Below are 24011 nucleotides of genomic sequence, written 5' to 3' on the forward strand. Positions count from 1 at the left end.
ACAAACGCGTGGAGCCCTGCTGAAAACACAGAGAAGGCGGCAAAATAGATCACCACTAGTTGGCTCGGGAAAAGAAAAATTCCTTTGAATCTCTCACAAGGTCACTGAACAAACGACCGAGGCCACCAGAACCACTTCCATTCTCAGACTTGTGTTTTAATGCCACCGTTCCCTCCCGGGAGCCCTTCCCCCGTGGAAACCCCAGCTCTCTCCAACCGCGCAGGCAGACGCCGGCAGAGCCATCCTGATTTACACCAGCCGAACGTTTACCCCAGCATCTCCCATTAAATCCGAACAGGCAGATGCACATTTATGGGACAATGAACTTTTCCACGGCTGCGGCTCGTCGTGCTTTGCTGTTACGGCCTTAATAAACCTGCGCATTCCCGTGCTGCGGCAGCTGCCTCGGGTGGGAGCGCAAGCAGCCAGAGAGGCCGCAGCTTAAAAAAAAAAAAAAAAAAAAATCATGTTTAATTTAAAAATTAGAAACTGGAGCAGGCTGTGAGCACAGAGGTTGATTGAAACAAAATTTAAATTCCTGTCAAGCCCATTTAAACACAGGGGCCCTTCATAGACAATTAGCTGCTCCCTGTGAACGCTGAATAAACTCGGGCCTGGTCACTGTTAGAAGAGAGCAGACCTACTGTGAGGAGCTGGAAAAAAATTAACTAAAATCAGGCTGTATGAAATATTTAGCCTCCCAGTTTATCACGGGGGTTTGGAAGTGTAAACAAGACAAAAATCGATTCCTCGGTGCCCTCCAATCAATCCCCCAAAATGGTTAGGGCATCTGTTTCTGCTAAATTTTGTTTACTCTGGCAGATTTGCCTTAATTGCAGTTGTTTATCTCCCATTGTCCCCGGGGCCCTAATCTCCCGATTACTAATACTTAACACTCATTTCACATCTAAAGCTACTTCTAATCCTCAACAGGTTTCTGGGGCTCTTAAAATTATTGAAACGGAGGAGCCAGGAGATGCAACCTCTTTGTGAAAGGCACATTTTCTTATCTACTACCAGCTGGGCCCAATCATCACCAGGGATGGCGGCAACAAAGGTGCTAAAAGGCTCTTTCACAGGCTCTGCTGCTCCGCTGGGGATTCAGCGGATAAAAAAAAAAAAAAAAAAAAAAAAGAGCTTTGATGGAAAAAAAAAAACAACAAAAAACCACAAAACCCAACCCTGAACAAGAGGGCTATAACAGTCCAGCCAAATAAAGTTACTGTCATAATCAAACGCTGTCAATCACAATGAAAATCCAATTAAAAATCTTTCAGCGTGGCCCTCTTAAGTAGAAAAATGTTCCCTATTTATATGTGTTTTTATCAACCGCACAAATTAGAAAGTAGTATTAATTGATTTTTTACTACTTCAGGCCCTGATCCTTCAGCTGAATTTCTGCAGATGCAAGAATCAACCGGCGCAAATCTGATTAAGGGATTTGAGGCATAATGCACACAGGTCACTAAGAAGCCATATCTGTATCTCCTGCTTTATACGCCGCTTATTCACAGGCAATTATTACTCTTATTTAACACTGCAGGAGCGTCTGGAGGTGCTGATCAGAATACAGACCCACAGGTAGCTGGGACTATACAAGTGCCAGCAATTTTAATCCATGCAGCAGGTCTGGGACAATTTAAAACTCCAGTTTTATTACACAAATACTGTATGCGGATTTCAACAGTCGCCTGTTAAAGCAAATTCCTTGATAAATTTGGAATGGACAGGAAGGACAGTATTGTGGGAATTAAAGATATGGCTCTTGTTTGGGAATTCTTAACTTTTTTTTTTTAATAAATATATACAGAAGACAGCTGACATAAAAATACCAACAAGACAAACGCACAACTTCTCAATGAAACATAATTGAGAGATTTGCAATTCTGCTGCCAAAATGTGCAAGATGTAAATATTTGTCTCTGTGTCTGAAGAAGGAGGAAACAACCAGAAGTGCCAAATGAAACATTTGCTCAAATTAAATAGCAAACCCAGGAGACTCAAGTAACCAAAAATATTAACACTCTAAGCTGTTGCCAATTTCATTTTGTCTGATTTTTTTTAGATTTTCAATACTTCTTTGAGCCAACTCAAGTTATTTCTTTTCACATTTCACTGGAAAGTGCTAGTATATTGTGCAGCTTTAGGGCATGTTAGAAAAATCAGATGTTCGCATTTTCTGTAAAAAGTCAGTGGTCGCACGAGCAATGGGATTGCAGAAGACTGAATGAATGTAACCCCTTAAAACTCCAACCTCGTCACAGTCTTAGTCCTCTGTAATTGCTGGATTTAGTGACACTGATAGCATGTACTTCTCCATTTTGATAGCTGATTCCTCAAGTGACAAAGAAGAGCAAATCATACCCCTAAGGACAGAGATGTCTTGTGGTTGTTTTTTTTTGTTTTTAAGACAGAGTGAAAGATCCACAACTCACCTTTCCCCATTTCAGCTGAGTGGGGAATAAGCTGAACAATGCAGCCACCTGAAAGAAGACTTTTTTTTTTTTCCTCTCCCTCCAACTCTTGAGCTACCCTGACCAAGAAAGATGATGAACACAGGAACATTCTGAGCCCTAGTGTGAAATCCTCCCATCAATGAAGTCAATATAAATTCTGACGTTGCCTCCGATGTACCTGGGATTTGATCCAGAATTCCTTGCCCACTGCATGTCTGAATCGATAGACTGAAGATACAGTTTAATATCAATCATATTTACAACAGCTAAAATACTTGGCTCTGTACTTTTTTTCCTTGGGAAATCAGGAGAGAGCCTTTTCCTTCCCATTTGGCATGTGGCTTGGTGTCTGTCAGAATTCCTGCTCGTCATGGGATGAATAACTGGGATCATTGTGACAGAGGAGAGTCTAAATGTTTGCAAACAAAACCATCCATCACTGGTTCAAGCAGGGTCAATTTTATGCTGGACAAATCATCACTGATAGGAGATCCTGCACTGGCTCAGGTGAAAAAAAAAAACAAAAACCAAACAACAAAACCAATGCTTGTAAGTAGCCAAAAAGGGAAAATTCTTGACTCACAGTGATCCAGCAACGATGCACAAACATCTAGAGAGATGCAGACAGAAAACATTTATCTGTAAAGGCGTCTTCAAAAGATTTACGGGATGCGTTTGTGAAAAGCAAAGTGCAGGCAGCCCTCTGGTCTTTCTTAAAAGTTATGACCATCAAAAACCCCAACCCGTACAGTACCTCAGCTGCTCGGTCAACGACGCCACCGCTATAACGCAAAGCCGAATTAGCTGCTGGAGGCACTCCCTTCTATCAACAACCCTAAGCAGCAGGATTTTACTGCCTTTATTCTGAGGGTTTATACGAAAATCCAGGTAAGATTATGCCAATCCTACATTTGCTTGTTTAAATGAGAAAAGTATTTCCTTAGAGCTACAAACAATGGTTTAACAACAAGTTGTGAGTAAGTTTAGCTCTACCTGGTAAGAAATCCTACTGTCCAGACCCGACAGAATTTAGCTACTTAAAAAACAGCTACTTAAAATCTTCTCATTTTTAATGCCCTATACTTGTTGGAGATGGAGGGGAATAACCTGACAGAATCCATTTTTGAGCATCTGTAATATCCTGACTTTAAGAAAGCACACTTAAATATAAAACCAAAAGATCTATCTGAAAAAAATGCCCATTTTGGCTAATGAGATGAGGGTGCCTGGACTAAACGCCATTCCTGAAATGGAGAGGGGATTGCTGGATGCACAGGAATGGGAAATTTCAATTCTGCACTGGGCACTAAAACAACAACAGAAAAACCCAACAACACAACAAACCCCACAAAGGAGGAAGAATACATTTTTCAGCAGGTCAGTGGTTTTGACACAGACAATACCCTATTTATCATACAATCTTTGGAAGTAATAAGACGTCAACATAAAAAGCATTGCTAATTTAAACTTAGAACGGAGAAAAACTAAAAGTTGTGCTTCAAATTTGGAGACCCAAACAAAAATGAGAAGATCTGTGCAAAAGCAATCAAGTGCAGAAGCTGACCATATCCTTGGCCAAAAGCATTGCCTCTCCCTGCCCAACGCTTTCCTTGAGAAATCCAAGTGGCATCCCAAAGACTGTATTTCTGCGCATCCATGGGAAGGCATAACGGAGTAACTGCAACAGGCTTGACTTCTGGTATTTCAAATACAATTTAAGTAAATGGCTTTCGTATAAACAGCCATGCGTAGCACGGTAGAGTTCAATGCTGTACCGACAAAAAACTCAACAAGAGACTTCAACAGTTCTGCTGGCTTTCTGAACAGCGCACACAATCTGCAAAATAAAAGGCCAAGCTTCCAGCTAAAGAAGAGATTTTAAACAATTACCAAAGCGGGATAGTGATATCATAAAGGCAATTTCTGCGCTAGCTTGTTTTCTTTGCCTCCGAACAGCTAGAACAGATAATAACTATTAGTAAATCAAACTCCTGCAATATCCAGCTGTGTCTCACACATTTACATACAGATAGAATGGGTATATGTTTTTAATATGTATGCGATACGTACTTTTACCACAGCTGAAGTGCATGCTACAAAGGAGGAGGAGAATGGGAATGGAATCAGCATGAGATAATAAAGTGGCCTAGATAAAGTATTAGCCAGCGATTGATCTCAAACAGGGGATGTTGCTTCTCTCTGACCTGATTACTTACTATGCATAGATTCCATTAAATAGAGCTTAGAATGGAAAGCTTCTGAAAAATACCGTAAATACAGTCAGATCTACAGCTTCCTGAGCCAGACCAGCCTGCGGATACCTACTTGTACACTCGGCACAAGTGGGAGTTTAAACCTCACCCGTACTGCCACATCACACCTGTTAAATACACGCGTACGTCTGCGCTTCCCTGGGAGCCAGGCTTGTGACGCCAGGAAACTCCACCTTTTAAACGAAAATGGGAAGTTCACAGGGAAAAATAAACAAAAATAATCTTCATACAGAAGAATTGTTGAGATTTTCCTTTTCTAGTTGGAAGGGGAGAGAAGAGAGACAGAGGAATACGCTACGATATTGTGCAGACTTCCCTGGTGCTGAAACAGGAGTACGTTCAGTTTAACTGACTGTTCGCCTTTCCCTTCTTAGGGGGAAACAAACTGGAGAGAAAAGAGCAGACACTGTAAGCACAGGGTTCAAAATAATCACCGGTGAATTAATAAAGATTGCTCCTTTCCCTGGATGGGGAATTTTCCCATTGCTTGGCAAACCTACATTTTTTTCACTCCTGTGGAAAATGTCTGTTAATTTGAAATACTTGGCAACAATTAAATCATTGATTATGTATACGCAGAGAAGGTGGTGATGTATCTTGTTTGGTGGATGGATATACGGCAGAAAGGGCATAGCGACCGAGTATAAATACAGGAACCTGCTTTACACCTGCTGTTCCGGAATCTGGCGTTCGCTTGCACAAGAGTATCTATGGTACTGGACAGCCTGACTTTATACAGGAATTTCATACAGCTTTGGCTCTATTTTCTGACAAAATGTGCATAGTGACTTTTATAAAAAAGGCTTCCTAACATGATAGACAGGGTAAATCCATCCCCGATGTAACCCCGGGACTTCACCGGAGTTGCCAGTCTGGCACTCCAGGTATTGTTAGTTGGCTCTTAAAATGCATTTAACAATTCACCGATTATCAGGAGAGTAGAAAAAGATTGATGTTCTGCTCCCTTCATTTTGCTTTCAGTCTTTAATTATACTAAATTGGTTACAAAATAGTGACTTTCAGTACGGTTAACGTCCATAGGGGAGAAAGCCTGCACTCCACTGTTCTGTCTGAAGTTAACGATGATTGTGTGTTACACCTTTCATCTTCGCTAGTACATTTCTTCTAAATAAAAAGAAAAAAAACAACCCACAACCAAACCAAAACCCAATGAACAAGGTGAAATGCTCTCATTTAAATCAACGGTAAGCTGACCTTGCCAAGTCCAGGATTTCACAGATAGCATCTGCATCGCTCTACCCACTCCGATAGTTATCGGGGAGATACCCACCAGAACCACAACAGAGGTTTCAAAAGGGATGACGTGGAATCAGAAGGATTGTGTGGTCAGCAATTCCAGAATTCAGAGGATATTTAACAGTTCTTGTTCTGGCCCCGTTTTCCAACAAGGCATGGTAATCTATATACGCATACGTACATGTATGTACAGATACGCTGTATCCGTATGGACATAGGATGCTAATGTATAGCTGCATGTGAGTTTTATGAATAAAGTGCTCCTTGACTAGACTGGGTAGGTTGCACAAATGTAAAGGGCGTGACTGGCGAGCAACTCCTGAGCTAACAGCGAGTCTGCCACAGAAAAGCACCGGCTGCTCCGAGCCCATCCGGATGGAGAGGGGAATTAGGGCAGCTTGAGGGTCAGCCACACTGCAGGCGAGGGCCGGGTCACTTCTGTATTTCAGCAGCAGTCTCCCTCATGCTTTAATACTTGTTGTTGCAAGTCCATTTATTATTGATTAGAAAGTAGCATGAGGGGAAAAATGCATTAAACAAAAGATTTTGTTTAAAAAGTAGGAAGGCTTTTTTTTTTTTTTCCTGAGCTGCTATAATTTCAAAATTATTTTACAAAATACCTCCTTAAAAGGGGACTAGCGCACTCCAGGGCATGTAGTTGTAAAGATAAATCTGTGCACTTCCCTGGTACTGCAGGCACTCACCCTTTGGCCTCGTTTTTATGACTCTACACCCTGGAGTGGTGTTATTGCTTACAAACATACATACACACTTATGGGGGTATGCGTGATCCGCAGATGTTTTATTTATAAGTGGCAGGCCTATTGCATCACTGAGACACGCATTTACAAACAGATACAGGTTTTATGAAACCCTATTCCGTTGTTTTAATAGCTAAGCTATCCAGCCATAGCATAATGGTGCACAAGGCAAATGTGTCTACATCTCTAGAACCTGCTCCAAGTTTTCTCAGATGTGACTAACTGCAAGAATTTTCCAACCATCAAAAGTTAATAAAAAAAACCCAAAATAAGGCACTGCAAACCTTTCACAGGAGACACACCACCGCAAAGTGGAGGGGCTCTGATAAACTTTAAGGCCTCATTTTGCCAAGGTATTTAAGCGGATGCCTACCGTCAAACGTAGATCTACTGGAGTTAATATCCTTAAAATTAGATTCACAGTTAAATACTTTACTAACCAGGACCTAAATTGAGACTAGTCTGAATTGCGAGATACCTGCCCCAGGGTGTCTGCGGAGATTAGCCTTTAACTAGAGAATAGCTGCACCAGAAACACTTCTTTATTCTACCTGCAATTCGCAGCATGCAAGCGAGAAATGAGATGATACGCATGTGTATATACCTCGTTAAAATTATTCTTAGATTGTTAATGAACAGAAAATAAATTACGATGATTTTACACAAACCTCCAAGTTACAGGAAACGTAGCATATAAAGAAAAGTAATGAAATATTTAAAAATTGAATATATTTGATGCGCGTCAGAGGGACTACAACTCTTATCTACAATGTAAGTTATAGTAAATATTTATAATAATGGTTTGACACAGTAGTTTCCTAACTGCTTAGAACCAGTCAAAACAGCACTCTGCACTAAATGCAGTCACAAGGGACCAGCTTGCGAGCAGGTACCCTATTATTGTCTTACCGCAAGCAAAAGAAGCGGTCTCTGAGCTCAGATTCCAACACCGAGAGCCCTTCTATGGACAGACCAAAGGTACGTATTAACTCAACTTTTGGTAGCCCATCCAATTTTATTTTACATGAATATAACTGAAATCAGTAGTCCCTGCATTTCATCAAAATACAATATCTTGACCATATCCCCCATTTTCAATATTCAGATTTTGAAAGGTTAAGACTAGCAAATGGTGACAAAGAGTGACCTACATTAAGCTGTAATCCCTGGACATGCAAACTGAAAAAACTGTGTACTATGCATCCAAATGGTTTTGATTGAAACTTGACACTGGCTGTTAACTCCCCAAATCACAAGGGAAGCTTTGGCCACAATGAAGGTAGCAGCAAAATACCCATGAGCTTCACTGGGATTGTAACTCCACCTTTGGTCTGTGTGCTCTCTGGAAAGAAGTAATTGCTGCACAAGCCAGAAAGAGTTTACATTTCAATTTGTACATATTGAAAAATGTATAAAAATTGGATAGACATATATATGAATAAAAAGTATTCACAGACAAATACACGCTCTGAAGTTTCACTTACCATTAAATCTTCAGGTGCTGGCCTTTCCTTTGGTTGCTTTTTCATGCTATGTGTCACAAAACAAAATGTTCATAGATAAACAACTGTCCATTTATATTTATTGCTTAAATATTGAAGATACCCTCTTTAAACCCAGACTGAAGAATTTCAATGTGTTTCTTAACTTTATCATGTGCTGATGGAAGACCGGGTTCCTAATTGTGGCCAAAATGTGAATGGATTTTTTCCTTTCCTCCCGTCCCTCCCTCGTGGGACGCAGTGGTTTACACTGGTTGTGACCATCAAAGCGTGTAAACATAAGAGATCACTGAAAACCAGCCAGCTCAGAAGGCACAGTAAGCTCGTTCTCATTTTGCCCGGGATTATGACATAGCTTGACACCAAGTACGACACAAACAGGTGGGAAATGTAACTCTAACAGTCAGCAGCTTCAGGAGAACACAATACCCTGGGGTTTCTACCTTCATTTTTTCCCATTTATTTCCATTACACCGCAGGGTGATAGTTCATTACACAGCGTTAACCCGTTTATAAGATCATGTTTCTCATCCAAATAGTCCTAGTTTTCCGTGCAACAGGTGCAATTAGCTAGCGGAGGCTGCGCTGAGCTGTGTGAAGGAACACAATAACGTGGCATGGAGGTGACCGTCAGGAGCTGCCTACTGACTAATTGGATTACAGCCAAACAGCCTGCGTTTACGGCGTAATTGGCATAAAGTCATAAAGTCGGATAACACCGTTCACTTGACATCTCATACTTCCTAGGAATTGATTGCTTAAATAGCAGATAGTTTCTTATTTGCTTTTTTTTTTAAAGCCGTAATGCCTCCCACTAAAAAGTGCAGCCAATATAACACTGTATCTAAAATACTAGATGATTTGTGTGGTAAATCGGAGGTATTAACGATACAATTTACCTTCCCTACAAATAACAAGCACCTCAGATAAAGCAGGCGTACGTAACGCAAGCCGTCTGAGGAGCAGGCTGGTAGCAGTTCTAATCTGACAGTCCAAAGTAGCTGTGTCCCCAGGGAAAACAAGGCTATTAGCCACCATCAGTTATGCTTCAGTTTGACATCTGTGGAAATTTTAACACAGGTTATCCCTCCCTCTGCCTCAATGAGAATTTTTTTTTTTTTAAAGCAGTCTGTCACCATTTTTTTTGCAGGGATAAAAAGCGTAGACCTCCATGCGCATCAGCTCATTGCGCTGCAGAATCCTCCAAATAGCGCTGCTCTTTGTAAACTGAAACTATTGAAAATGGAGGCCTGCAGTACACAAACTTTAATTATTTAGTTACTTTAATTAACCGATAATCAGACTGCTTTTTGTGTCTGCGTTATTTGTTACCGAGTACGCCAGTCCTGAGAGGTACTTTCTCCTGTGCTATGTATTCAAAATTCTACTTTATTCAGACGACTTCTGCTGCAGCGGCCCTGCCACGGAGACCCCGAAAGGGCTGCGCAGCCCGACCCACAGACCCGTGCGGGGCCGAGGGCTGCGAGAGCCTTGCTTTGGCCGAGGACGCGGCCCCGAAGCCGGACTCCCTCCCGGCATGCGGCTGCAGCTCGCAGCGGCACACGCTGAGATGGCTCCGTCTGACTTAGCACACAGCTGAGCATCCAGTCCTGGAAACGCAGAAGGGATGCTTCTCTGTCAAACACATCATTTTTGGACAAATTTCAAGCTTGTTCCTTCTGCCATACATAAATAAAAGCCCTTTGTTTTTTTTCTTTTTTGGAGGGGGGTGAAGAGGAAACAAGACAGTTTAAAAAAATATATTTTCCTTCACTTTATTTCTTTAGGAGAGCTTACCACCAAGATTTTTATTCTCTAGTCACTCAAGAACTGCATTCTTTATTCTACAAATTCCTCCTCTCCCCAATTCTCCTTTAATTTAAAAGGTTTCCAATGAACTATTCAGTTTTAAGGAAAAAAAATATACCCAGTGGTGTGTTTTAAAATACGACTCTCAGTAAAAATTACTTACTGAAAAGCCAATGGATTAATCAAGGCTGCTTGCCCTTCCAAATATTGAGGGAATTTTATCAGTAATATTTTAAAAAGCCCTGAATAAAGCTATTATGCACACGAGTCTTTTTGGCCTCTTTACCCCCAGATGAATTCGTAGGAGTCTCCGCGCACAAGACTGCACCCACACTCAGGGCAGGTTTATTAAACCAGGAAAAAACCCCTTGTAAGTACTTTTATGACCCTTTGTGTAAATAACGTTTACATAATTTAAACAGTTTGCTTAGCTTTGCTGCCCCATCTGCCCAAGGCCCCCAAGTCCCTCTCCTCTCAGAAAGGATGCAAGAGAAGCCATAAGGTCTCGCGGAGCGGCGGAGTTAATGGCATGTATCATTTACATCGAGGGCACGGCGTGTTTGCAAACCGAGCTTACCATTGAGTGATGAAGTGTACAAATGGCTCAGAGAACTCCCCGGCTGGAAGGACGGGCGATTCCTGGGATTGGATTGAAACAAGAAGCAGAGTCAGGAGGAGAGACGACGATTTTTTTTTTAGAGAGACTAATATAACAGCGACAACAAAAAATAAATTAAAAAAAAAAAAAGCGTGACAAAGCCTCCTTTTCACACAGAGAATTTGAGGGAGAAAGGTACAAATTCATCCGAGAATGTGTTATAAAACACTGAATTTCAAGTAATGAGTATTACACAATGGGTAAAAACATGTGGAAAGACACTGAGGGGAGGTGAAAAAAGGACAATGATAGCCACAGGGTAAAAAGGAAGGTAGGGAAAGTGTAAATGAGAAATTAATGATTATTTAAGTAACACACAAATGGTCTTGTAATTAACAAAGAGCTGTGAAATTATTCTTGTGTTGACCTTTGTTTCTTTCACTGCATTCGCTATTTATTTACACTCATGTTTATTTACACTTATTCATTTTAGAGGCTGTCCTCATATGCTGTCTGTTCTAGATTTAAAAGGCAAAAGAATTTTTAAGGGGAAAAATTGCGGGGTTTACCAGTCTGGTGGTAGAAAATAACCAGCCGGTGTTTATGAAAGAAAAAAAAAAAAAAACTAAAATAAAAAATTAAGAGCACAAGGAAAAAAAATAAATTACAAACAGGGAACAAACAACATCACCATTTGCAAAGAAGTGCTTTACGAATTTAGGAGTTTTTCCAAGAATGACAGAGAGCTCCACTGTGTTTATAGTGTAACGGCTCAGGATGTAATGAAATTACACCGCAGAGTACTTTACCAGTGTCATCTCATTAGACCTACAGTTGGAACAAGAGAGCCACATAAACCAGGCAGCTGCAAATGACTCCATTCTCATCTATTCTCATTTGCTATTAAAAATACCTTTCGGCGGCTTTTTTCCTCCCTGACATCCCTACACAAAGTACCCTGCAAAGTATGATACATGCACCTATTTAAATTAACAAAGGAATGACTTATTTTAATCTCACTGTGCTTTGGAGTGCTTTGGCCATTTGGATGAGCAATATATCATTACATACAACCTTCCAGCGCTGCAGGCAAGAAACTCGGAGCGTGCAGCATTTGGTGGGAGCCAAACAATTTCTCTAGCACACAACTGTGTCAAATGCATGCATGTATTCATTACGGAGAACGCGAGGAAATAGCTTTGATGTAGTGGAAAAAAGAAGATGATAAAAGCACCTCTGCAATGTGTGTGCCATTATCAATGGTGGCAGATAGACACAACTGCGGAGCCTCCTATGTGATTAGTAAATATACATATAATTGCTGCGGCCAATTATCAGAAAAATGAGATCGGTAATTACAAGACAGAAAATTAACTAGAACTCTTATTAAGGCTTTGTTTCCAATTCAAACAATTGGAAACTGCTGGAAAATACAATTAAACCAAAAGTAAGTGAAGAGTAAAAGGAGAAGCCAAAATTGCTTTACAATTTCAAAGACTTCTATTAAAAACAAGGAGCGTTTGATATAACATGCCCAAATTCTCTTTGAACTTCGCCCGGGTGAGGGAGAGGTTATTGTTTCTAAACTTATAAATGACATCAATATAGGAAGGTTTCCACTGGAGAGTGGAAGGAACGCAAGGAACTAAGCACTGCAATTAAACTTCCTCCACTTCAAAGAACCGCGCATGAAAATTATTCTTATTAATACAGAAAAAGCAAAGTGTCAGGCTTGCTTGTGCAGCGTGGAGCCTCTCCCCATCGCTCTCTTGCCCAGCGGAGCCCTCCTGCGCTTGCACCTGAAGCGGCATGAGCCGCTTTCCCCGGTGGGACAGACTCAACGCAGAGCGGTAGGAAACACTCCGGGCGTGAATTACGGATCATTTTGAGAACTACAGGGTGAAGCTCTTGGAGCCCATTCCCCAGGAACTGGCCCTGCCCAGCCATCCACTCCTGCTGTTTAAGGAAACCCCACGGTGAGAGGGGAGGAGAAGCCGATGAACTGCTCTGTTTCGCTTCGGCTATCCCAAGCTAAGCTGGCGTCAGGGTTCCTGCAGGCATGGGAAGAAGTTGCTCCAACGTCTATATCAACGCCTTGGCCGCGTGGCTCTCAACTGCAGCACAGCCAGGAAACAAGCTGCTCCTGCATAAGCATGCAGAGAAAACGTCACCTGGATGAAAGTAAATGTTAAACGCTAATTTTTTTTTGTCACATTTTTTCTGTACAATGCAGGTACTGTACAGAACCCCCATCGAGGCTTGCTCTCTTCTGCCGTAGACCAGTCAGTCACGGCCATGCCTTGGTTGGTTTGCTCTCAGGAGCTCAGGAAGAGGTTGCGTGTGTGGAGATGAACACCATCTCTACACCAGCTGGATCTCCGGGTGAAAATCAGGCGCTTTAACACTGTCTTCCCAAGGGTTTTAGACTGGGCACCCACAAATTTATTGGCTACGTGCCTGACAAACTGCAAGCTTTTGGGAGAGTCCATCCACCTCAAGATAATACTTGCTGGGAAACGTGTTTGAGGGCAAAGAGATCAGCACAGACAAAAACTTTAATTTCACCCCTGTACATGTGAGCTGGCCATTACTTTACAGTCTAGGTAAGACGGGGAAGGAGGTGGCAGGTTTTGGTTTTAGCTGAACCTGGGAAGTACGACCCTCAAAATGGCTTCCAAAGGTGAACACTGAAAAGCTGCCTCAAATGCTGCATTTTGTGTTAGAACGAGAAAACAGCCAGTCAGTTATGCTATCTACCCAGGGAAAACAATGACCGAAATATTTTGATTTCTGATACTGTTCTACGCAAGACCATTTGAGTAGCAGAAAGGTGAGAGTATTTTCCAGTTACAGTCATTTCTAATGAGGGAAAGTGTTGTCATTCCTACCTCTGTAACTTGAGCAATCACTACGTTGATGCTTAAAAGCAAAATTTCCAAAACTACACAAAATAAATACATCCTATATTGTATCCTGAAGTTCCCTGGACTTTGGCTGAGACTTTACCCAATCTACACTGTCCGTGTGATGCAACAGGGTCACGTTTGATGTCACCATAGGGAACGGTCCAGCACGCTGATGGCCTGCCTTAGTTGACCCACCTGCATGCTGAAATCATACTACAGAGGCAAAAAAAAGCAGAAAACCAAGATTTTAAATGAGTGAGAAATAGAAATACTAATTTTAAACTCAGAAATGGTGCTTTTGTTTTCATTAAACCCTATCTTCTAACCAAGATCACAAAGCCCTACATCTTGGGGATGCTGCTACAACAGCAATCAAGACACAAACGGTTGGAAGGGTCAACGTACCACCGGCCTCTTGCACTCCCAGGCAGCTTATTCCCAAGGCTGGCTATTGCCCTGAGCATCCAAAAAACGTTTCCGTAAGCGGGATCTCCCGCAGGAGGAGCCAAGATCAGCCTCTGACTCCTGAAAACCAGCCGAACTGCGCGCACACAGGGAGAACGGGGAAGGGCAATAGGAAAAAAAGTTTGAGTGATGCCTTTGCCTTGTGAATAATGAACAGTTCAAGGAGGTCAACCCATTACAACTGAAACCGTTTAATTATTAATTATGCACAATCTATGAGCAAAAGGACAAGTTCAGAATGTTTAATGTGTGGTAACTCCGACTGGACCCTCTCTTGGCATTTTGTTATTAGCACTTGTCAGCAAGGTGCTCAGGCATAAAGAAAAAAGCACAGCAGCAGAAAATCTGAGCTAGCAGGAGAAGGGAGGGCTTTAAACTTCAAACACTGCTCCTAATATTTAATTTATAGAGTGCCAAGGCACTCCGGTATAAACCTTATTGACTTCCACGGAGTTGTGGGACGTCGCATTATCTAAATGAAGAGCTGAGAAGGTGACTACTGCGACAACCCCTCCGACAGCACTCTCTTTTGAAGGCAGTGAGAACATCACCATCTGTATCTTCTTGTTTTTTTCACAGCTCTGAGCAGAGGAAGAGTGAACCACCTAATAGCGCGTCCAGAAGTCAAGCAATCCTTTGCAACCTACGCAATAAGAGCTTGAATTACAGGTCTGAGCATTATCCTCACCTACTCCTCAAACCTATTATTCGAGATGCCTCCTGATCTGTTTGCTCTCATTAAGCACAGCGGTAGCAGATATGCTACTGAGGCTCAGGAAACAATGCCCAGCAAACCCACAAATAAATACGGACAAGGCACCTTTCCCGTCTTTTCTGCCCAGCTTGGAGATTTCCCTGGATAAACTCAAGAAGCAAATTCAACAGATACAGCTCTGAGTTGCTTATTTTCTTTGGAAACACTCTTGTGTCAATGAAATCTGGGAGTAACTCTTGACTGGCAATATCACCAACAGCATCTCCTGCTTCAGAGGTCTTACTCCACAGACCATTTCTTAAGAGCAAAATATTTTCTCAAAGCAATTGGAAGTCAGAGATGTATCACATCCTTTCTGATGAAAGAGAACGCCCACAATCTCCCTATAACAGGAAAATCAGCAAACACAGCTTTCTACCTCAAACCGTCCCGAAGGCGACGGCGAAGCCCCCAGCTATGTGTTAAGATCAAACCTGCGTCCCTCCTGCCTCCTCTGTCGGGGACCAGCCTGATGGGCGGCCAGGGCGAGAACGATAGCAGCCTGGCATCGGCACGTCCCCAGAAGCCCGGCTTGAAGACAAGCTCAGCCACGCTTCGTGGGCAACAGAGGTTGGCATTCCCAGTGGATCCCCACCCTCAGTGCAAATAGGTTTTACCCCCTCTTCTCATCTGCTAACTCCCTCTCCGTGAAGGGTTAAATTTTCCCATTCCCCACAGCTACTGCTATTTTGCAATACGCGAACGCTTGTGCAGAAGGAAATGCCATGGTCCTATGGCTCTGTGGCCACAAGAGGGAAGTTAGCAGAACCCAGCAAACCAAACTCCAGCTCCTCTCTCCTCTGGGTTCCCCCAGCACACCCTCTCTTTGAAACGATCATCTCCTCTGGGCAGATACTCCCGTTCTGCAACTCGTCCGTTGACTCTGAAACGGCAGTGTTTAATAAATAATGCGTGCGCCTTACAAAGCATTGCTGGCTTATCACTTCAGCCTAAAAAATCTCTAGGATTAAAGAACTTATATGCACTCCAGCTTCTCAAATAATATATCTATTTTTATATAGTAGCTGCATTTTATCTTGTGGCCAAATACTGATTTTTTTTTTTTCAGACAAACTTCAGTTTTAGATGCACCAGAACTGCTGCCAGGTGCAATTAGCTGTAATAAATGCAGTGCATTTCAACAAGACCAGCAAATCACAGTATTGTACATGTTCAGATTTACTCCTGCAAGGACAACTTTCTTTTACAGCATTCCCCCAAAAAAATAATTCAATTTCTGACTTTCTAGCCAATCTACTTCAAAAGCCTTGCAGGAACCTAATGGCAGGTGATTTCCTACAAGTAACAAGTTTGCAGAGGACAGCGATGTCTGGAGGTGGCTCAGAGGCCCAGACTTGAAAGCATTTCTGGATTGTCCCCATTATGCTCCCGCCCCCAGCAGGAAGGTGAAAGACGATTACATCTCCGCGCCAGGTCGCTTCTTGCTCTTTTCTTAGTAGCAGATGCCAGATGTGACAAATTATACGTGGGGGCATTTTGGTGTGAAGTTTTGTCCGCTGGGATTGGAGTGTCAGCAGTAAACTCATTTATTTCCCGATCTCGAGCTGGACGAGAACCAAGGTCGAAAGGCCAGCGTTTTATCCACCAAAACACTCAGCCTACCTTTAACACCCCAAACCACGTGAGAACCAGCTATGCTCTCAGCAGCGCTACCCGCTCCCCGAGTTCTTGAAAATATCACGTCTGCGTAACCTACATCTGTGCCCAGCGCGTGGGATGTCTCTGGTTAAAGAAGTCAGTAGGCACTCGGGGCTATCCGGTTGTCACTTTTGCAGCATTTGTCACTTTGGGATATTTTCCAGAGCCCAAAAGAAGGAAAGAAAGAAGTGGAAGAGTAATTAACGCCAGGAATAATCTAGACTGTACGACACGACATTTTCTACCTCTTGCCAAGCTTTCTGCTCGTCAGTGTGGCTCGCTAAAGGGCCTTGCACATAAGCGTACAGGTAGCTGGAAAAACAGGTTAATCCTTTAACCGTAACTGTAATTGCTTTCTCTCTAAAACAAACAGAAGAATTTTTGCCTCTCATTGCTGGTCTCTTGCCGATCATAAGCTAGCAGAGCACAGCAGTGTTTTGGGTAGGTACACACGCACGCACATTTCAAATAGCTAAGGCACAGCAGCATGAAACGCAGCCGCTACCTGCTCACACCGAAGGGACTCAATTGAAAAACTAAACCCATTTATTGTTCCCTTTTTTCCTCTGTACACTCCCAATGCATTTTTATTGCTTTTTCATAAAACACTGCTGCAAATAATCAAGCATGACCATTGACATCCACAAGATTGAGTTTTAGGAACCATTAAATGAGCTTGCCCTCTTGGGAAGGTTCTTGCTCAGGTTGGTCTAAAGGTAATTATTCAGCAATTCCTACCTGTGGTTTTACCTTGTTGCTGCAGAAGTCTCTGAATCTCAAACACTAGTAAGGTCACAGTTTCTGTCTCAATAGAAGTACAGCCCAAAACAACTTCTCCACAGGACAAATTACGAGGGTTTGCGTGCACACGCGCACACACGTGTGTATATCCTACCAGCAGCTTCTCTTGCGTGGAAATCTTCAAAACTTTTGAAATTTTCAGGGTTAAATATAGGTGTTCACTTAAACCAACACCTGAGACTCTAAAGAGAAACTGCTAAAGAAAAAAATAATATCTTGTTTCATTCTGAGCCTTTGGAGTTTTTACTTCATTTCTAGAAATAGCAAAACGTAGCCGTGATGCATAAGGTTACGAAATTCAGCCCTCGAGAGGCAGCGGTTTTCATTGTGCTATTTCATCAAGCCGAACATCCTGTGAATTTTTAAGGCTATGCTGTAGCAATAAATAGAGGGATGTATTTAACCGAGTAAGAAAAGAAGGGAATACAAACAACTACACAGGATACACGTATTAAGTCCAAGTTATTTTTTTCTACGGAAAAATTTGAAAATTTATTAACACTGAAATGCTTCATAGCTCAGCACTCACACTACACCAGCATTACTGATGCTGCTAAATGTTTCTAGAGTACTAATTTAAAAAGGAAAAAAAAAAAAAGAGCTCTTTGATTTGTGGAGTTTGTAAAGTCCTTGAGCTAGATTAAACTGCAGTCTTGTGAGACCGAGTATCTCTGTGGGGGCACTTAACAGAAATCCTCAGGAAACTCATGGAAAGCTTCTCACTACTTACTCCTGAAGCTATCAGAGTAAGAACTGGTGAGTACAACTCATTAATTTTTCTTTTAAAATTCTGTTCAACTCATCAAAACCAGTAGGTTTTCCATGCTGCCTCGTATTTATAAAAATAGGATTTGTTCTTGTAAGTCTTCACTCCTCAAGCTTCTGGTGTAATTGGAATAATGCAATAATTTAACTAAAACTGATGGACAAAAATAGAGTTATTTTTCTCCCTAATTCAACAGTTTGGGAAGAAAAAAAAAAAAAAAAGGCAAACCCAACACCTAAGTCACTATTACACTGAGCCAAGCTATGGAAGCTTTGAAACCAAAATCAATCTATTTCAGGTTATGAAGAAGAAAGGGCTGGAAACCAGAGCTGATGCTTAACTACAGAGCTGGTGACCACAACTGCTCCAGCACAGTGAAACCGGGTTTACAGCAACCACCCAGGGGGCTGCCAATAATTGCTTTCCTAGAAGGGATCCTCTAACTAAATAAAGGTCAAACCAAATAGCCCTGGAGAGCTTAAAGAAAATTTAAAGGAGCGCTTAAGTCAGGAGGGCTGCTGCTGGACGCACTCCACAGTGTGAATTTTGTCTACCCAACCTTCTCCAGCACCCTCATTTACCTTCTCAACTGAGAATTTTCTAATGCATTAAAAGGAAAATGCATAATTATGATCAAGGGTATGGTTCTCCTGCTTCCAGCAGAACTCCATCCTCCTTCCTGCCGGAGCGTTTCCGGAAAGGCTGCATGCTCAGCACGGGATGCACGTCCTTCCCAACAGGGACTCATCCGCACTGCTCAGCGCTTTGCTACAACACAGTGAGCTGGAGACAAACGAAGTTGAGCGCTAGAATATTAAACTCCTCTCAGCTCCCAAACAATAGCAGACTGCCTTTATTGCTGGCTGCGTTGCAGGATGAACTACGCTAACAACCAGTCCATCCTCATCTTTGGACCAGAAGCAGAAGTCTTGTCACGGTGGGGGATGCTGCTACAATTAGAACTGTTGCTTAAACGAGCGTGTCTTATGTGGAGCTGGATCGGATTTCACCGTAAGTTACCACATGTTAAAAAATAAAGGTCCTGGCAGGCACCTATCCTATTCACACAATGTTCCTTGCCAGTTTTCCCATTGAAAAAATAATCCCAGAACCAATGTCATTAAAAGCCAACATAATTTAACAATAAAAATGTCAGGCGCAGTTGACTGCGATTTGGGAAGAACCACCATGTCTGACAGTTTTTTGTTAGATTATCCTGCTTCTCAAATCCCTTATCCATTCCGCAGAATTTCTGCAAGCAAATCTAAGTCCCAGAAAATGAGCAAACAGACTTTTTAAACTGCCACAGTGACCTACTGTCTCATGGATTCCACCAAGAGCTTAAAGACAGCTCCAAAAATCTCACTACTGTGGAACACCTAAAAGCCCCCATGCATGGCAAATTTATTCCATAGCGAGGCACCTCACAGAGCTTGAGAAACATCCAGGATACCTCAGTGATACAGAAGGAACCTCTTAACTCGTTCAGTCGTCACTAAATCTGATGAATTAATGACGATGAATGAACATAACTAACTTTTGGATTCCTGCTGTCTTTTGGTGGAACGTGGAACAGTTCTACAAACCCCAATGACTACCAGTATAATAAGCAACTATTATAGAGGCAAGATCTCCATTTCATCATTTTAAAGAACTTCTAGATTGTCCCATATCAGTAGTTCTCCCGTATCTAGAGTTTAGCTGGCTCTGGGGGGAAAGACTGGGGTATGCATGCTGCCAGCAAAGACCCCATTTCAACAAACACTCTCTTCCTCAGAGCTGTTTAATCACAATTTTAGGAGCTGAAAGTCCAAACCGTTCTCTGTCACACACACACACACAAAAATTTACTAAGGGACTTGAAGAAAAAAAGACCCAGAGTTTTCAACTGCAACAACTTCAGCAAATTATTGCTATGGCATAAAGCTACTTGAAGGTCCTGAGGCAGCTGGATCCTTGCAGATCTGTTCCTCCCACACCCTACGACACTACGGCTCCTCCAGACGCCATGACGTTACGGCAGCACTGCTGTGCTCTCTGCTTGGAAGGAGAGGCGAGCTACAGATCGTCACTCCTCGCTGTTCTGATCGTCGTTAAGCTGGGGAATTCTGCACCAGTATCCGGGGGGGGTCCTATGGGACGGGCTGTTCAGTGCAGCTCAGGGAGTGGGCTCTGCTCCTGCCTCCTGTGAGTTTTAGGACCTCCTTACAGCCAAGGGGAAAATGTGACCCCAAATAATCAGTCTTACAACACTAAGCATTTCTAATCCTTAATACTCATGGTAGTAACAGCAGCTGTACAGTTCCAGCCAGTAAAGAGACTTTCCCTCTCAAAAGGTCCTTGCGTAGAAGGAAGAGCATGTACCAGCCAAATCAGCAGGTCCCTCCGTTATTCTCCAGGAGGCACATCTTACAGAAGATAAAGTGAGGAGGAAAAAAAAAAAAAATAGTTACAAGTGAAACGCGTTTTGCTTTGAGTTCTTTGTACATGGGACAGGGCTGGGGGTGGCAGGAGGACCTGTTAAAGTCAACACTACCCACGAGCTGGAACAGAAAACCTCCTAATATAAATGTTCTCCAAGCCACCGTCACTCCAAGAATTTGCACTACCAAGTGTGCAGCCACTATCTAACCGCGATCTATCTTATTAAATGACCCCCTGACAACACACACGCACCGAGCAAACACCACTACGGAGCCAATCCATTCCCCCAGGCTCTAAACGTTATGGCACGCGACCTCCACTTAGACACCGAGTGTGTCACAAAACAAAGCGAGTCGCACTGAAAGAACTTTCAACTCAGCTACGCTCTGTAACCTGAAGTCCTAACGTGCCCATGAGCTCGGCGCACTCTGAACCACCTCCTCAGGAGCACCGTGGCTCTGCGGCGTACTGCGGAGTATAAAATAAGTTAAAATGAGTAAATACCAAAACTCTAACCTTAAAGCCAGCCCGGTACTCAGATGTTTACAGACTGCACAGTATCCCATGGCTAAAGTTGTTGTGAGAAGGCTGGAGCGATTCTAAGCTCGAGGAAAAGACGTGAAAGCTGCAAGATGCTCTACCATAACCTGCAGCTCTGCAGGGCTGTATTTTAGCACAGAGAGCTTGGACTCAGGCACCAGTACCAGCCCATTTAAAAGCAGTTTGTCTGGCAGTAGCGAAACACAGGTAAAAACATGGGCATCGTTAACCGACCTCCTTTAGGACAAAGGTGGCCTTTTGCTGGTGGCATACACAGCATCAGTGCTTTGGCATTTCCATGCCTCCACCAAAGATGAACGTACCAGGAATAACAATGGACGAAAAAGGTGAAAGAAACAGAATTGCCTACAAACCTCCCAAAGAACCAGATCGCCATAAAGAGCCAGGTGAAAGAGCTAGTGCTGCTGGAGGACTAGGAGAACTTCTCTCCCTGACACAAAGGATGCCTGCTCGTTTTAGTTTAACTGCATCCCTCAAGGCCCAAATGTCACTTTAAAAAGGAAGTTCAACTGAGCCACTAAGTCATTCTCCAAGAAAAGCACAAAAGCGTTCACTGCAGGTAAGAGCAGTTCATACAAGCAGCCATTACAGCCGTTACGCGGGACAGGTTGGACGCAGCTGAACGGTCTACGTGGATGCGTCAGCACCAAGGCACCCCAACCTGATGAGCCAGCAACGACGTTCTACTAGAGACTGATGCAAGTCTTTACAAAGTTATGGCTTTTTCCTCTCGTTCAAACGTCCTACTTATCATCATCATATTAAACATTAAACCCAAGCAACACCGACAGCAGTCTGCCCTCGGCTGTTGTTGTACTATCAAGAGTTGGGACCCCTGCTCACACTTCAGTCTGCGACAGGAGATGGGAGCTGCCAAGAAGTGTTTCCATGGAGAAAGGTGATGTTAGCCACTGAAATTCAGTCTAGCGTTCACACCTGGATCTCCCACATCTCAGCTTTTTATTTTGTCCTTCTGATTAAATAAAAATGACTAGACGACATGCAGATGCTTCCTGCTCCCACCGTGAGTTTCTCTCCTTGTCAAAACGCCCTTTTTGCCCATCTGAACCGCAGCAAAAGCCCGCTATGAAGCGTGCCATCACTCGAACGCCTCTGTTCCAGCTCATCCGGCAAAGGCAGAGGATGGACTCACGCGGCGAGGCCGAGGCTCTCGGGCCTGAACAAGGACAAGCCTTTGAGATGACAGACTTTCTCAAAGACTCAAGAGTAGAAAACCACCATAAAGTGGGACAAGGCCGGTTGATGTTCGACAGCTCCAAGCTGCACAAGGCAACGCGTGCTCTGAGGATGTTGGGCATTGTGCTTCATTAGGAAACAAAATATAAGCTTTCCACTCCATTAGGAATGACTTTAGGAGTGAAAGCACATAAGACGACGACTCACCTCATCAACAATGCACTGCAATAACTGGAGAGGCTGCAATGGAAAGAAGAGAGGGAAAAAGTATTAGCCCGTATGCAATATCTTTACAGTGGAGTGGAAAGAAAAAATCATTAATGCAATAAAATATAGCAAGATTAATCAACAGCAGCAAACTCTTATAAAAACATTGATGCTCAGGATGTTCTATTATTTCTAATGGTACCTAATCTAATACAGGCAGTTAAAGGTTTGCATTTTCCTCAAAATGCAATTTGCTAAGTTTAAAACAAGGCATTCAAGCATGCAGAGGGAGCAGCCATCAGGAAAAAGAAAAGTGAATTTTTTTTCTGAACTCATAAAGCTTACCATTAAAGATCCCTGGTTTTTCTGAATCTGAAAAAAGGCAATATGTAATTAGCATGTCATAATCAAAATGACTCACTTGGACACATTATGATCACTGAGAGAAAATTATTGCATCGCTGGTGGCAATTTGTGGGCATGTGTTAACACAATTTACATAATGAAAATACACAAATGTTAATAGCTCGCTTCTCATTTATAGGCGAAAGTCAGCAGAATGTTAATTTCACACAACACTTTTTAGTACCCTCCAGGTTGTATTAGAATAGGAAGAAAAACCATAATCCATTTCAAAAGGCTGTTTACGATTCAGATATAAATAATGTTTTATATTGCTAGATTGTGAACACTGGGCTTAATGTTGCAATCATTGCTAATGTTATGAAGCTCACTCTTTTTAAATTAAAAACCGATTTATTTAAAATTGAAATTAAATCATAGTCAGAAATTAGAATTTTGGATTACTGCCAGACTCTGCTCACAATCCCTTTTTTTTGTGAAGAAAACTTTAATTATGTGGTTGAAGTATCTGCCGCTGCTCAGGAAAGCCACCAATGCTCCACTTTCACCCCAGTTTCTTACACATTCCCACCCAGTTCTACTTTGACTACAAGTGGAGCGTTGCCATCTGTGAGGCTGGAAAGTTTGGTGAACTTTGCGTTGTTTTAAACGGCAACGGAAAAACTTGTTATTAGGCATCTCTGAGCCCTTCTTCAGTTTCTTAATGTCAGTTTGCTAGGTAAATGAATTAATGGCTCGTAGTAACAGACCATTCGGCTGCTTACGGAGAGCTACAGAATGTCCCGGCCCGTATCGGCGGAGCATCCTTTGATTACAAAGGGAAACAAAGGCAGAATGACAACGCAAACAATTAAACACAAAACACAGAGGAGGTACTTAACGCGAAACATCGGACTGAGCTGAGGGATGCTGGTATCCCGATAATCTGTACCCGCACACCATCTCCAATGCGTGTGGATAACTAATGATGTGTTTTTCCTAAACAGACGCAAAGTTGCCTGCAACCCATCATAACCGCAGCACACAGAGAACGCAGTCCTTTGTGAAAACGTGGTCCCCTGCTCCAACAGAGTTTATCTGGCTCGCCCCTTGCATCTCTCATTCTCTGCTGCGCAGCGCCACGATGACAGACGCTGCGGGGCTGGATCCTCCAGCAATGCTTTCCAGGGGGGAAAAGGTAATAGAGGAGGCTGAAAACTAGCACCCAGAAAACAGCTGGTATTATGCACGTGGACTCTGTCATTATTGTATT

General features: G+C 42.7%; 1 protein-coding gene across 2 annotated transcripts in view; it reads right to left on the reverse strand.

The window, feature by feature from the left end:
• Positions 1-24011, reverse strand: part of MAP2K5 (mitogen-activated protein kinase kinase 5) — a 129032-nt gene that overhangs the window by 13095 nt on the left and 91926 nt on the right. Inside the window, exons 18-21 of one of the 2 annotated variants that reach the window (XM_086757541.1) lie at positions 22742-22768; positions 22397-22429; positions 10636-10697; positions 8232-8277 (exon numbers count right to left, since the gene is read on the reverse strand). In XM_086757541.1, the coding sequence (XP_086613667.1) occupies positions 8232-8277; positions 10636-10697; positions 22397-22429; positions 22742-22768 (168 nt within the window). The remainder of the gene's footprint in view (positions 1-8231; positions 8278-10635; positions 10698-22396; positions 22430-22741; positions 22769-24011) is intronic. The other variant, XM_086757542.1, reaches the window with a different exon arrangement.

Source organism: Chlamydotis macqueenii, chromosome 12 (genome assembly GCF_036417535.1).
Source record: "Chlamydotis macqueenii isolate bChlMac1 chromosome 12, bChlMac1.mat, whole genome shotgun sequence".
Taxonomy (NCBI): domain Eukaryota; kingdom Metazoa; phylum Chordata; class Aves; order Otidiformes; family Otididae; genus Chlamydotis; species Chlamydotis macqueenii.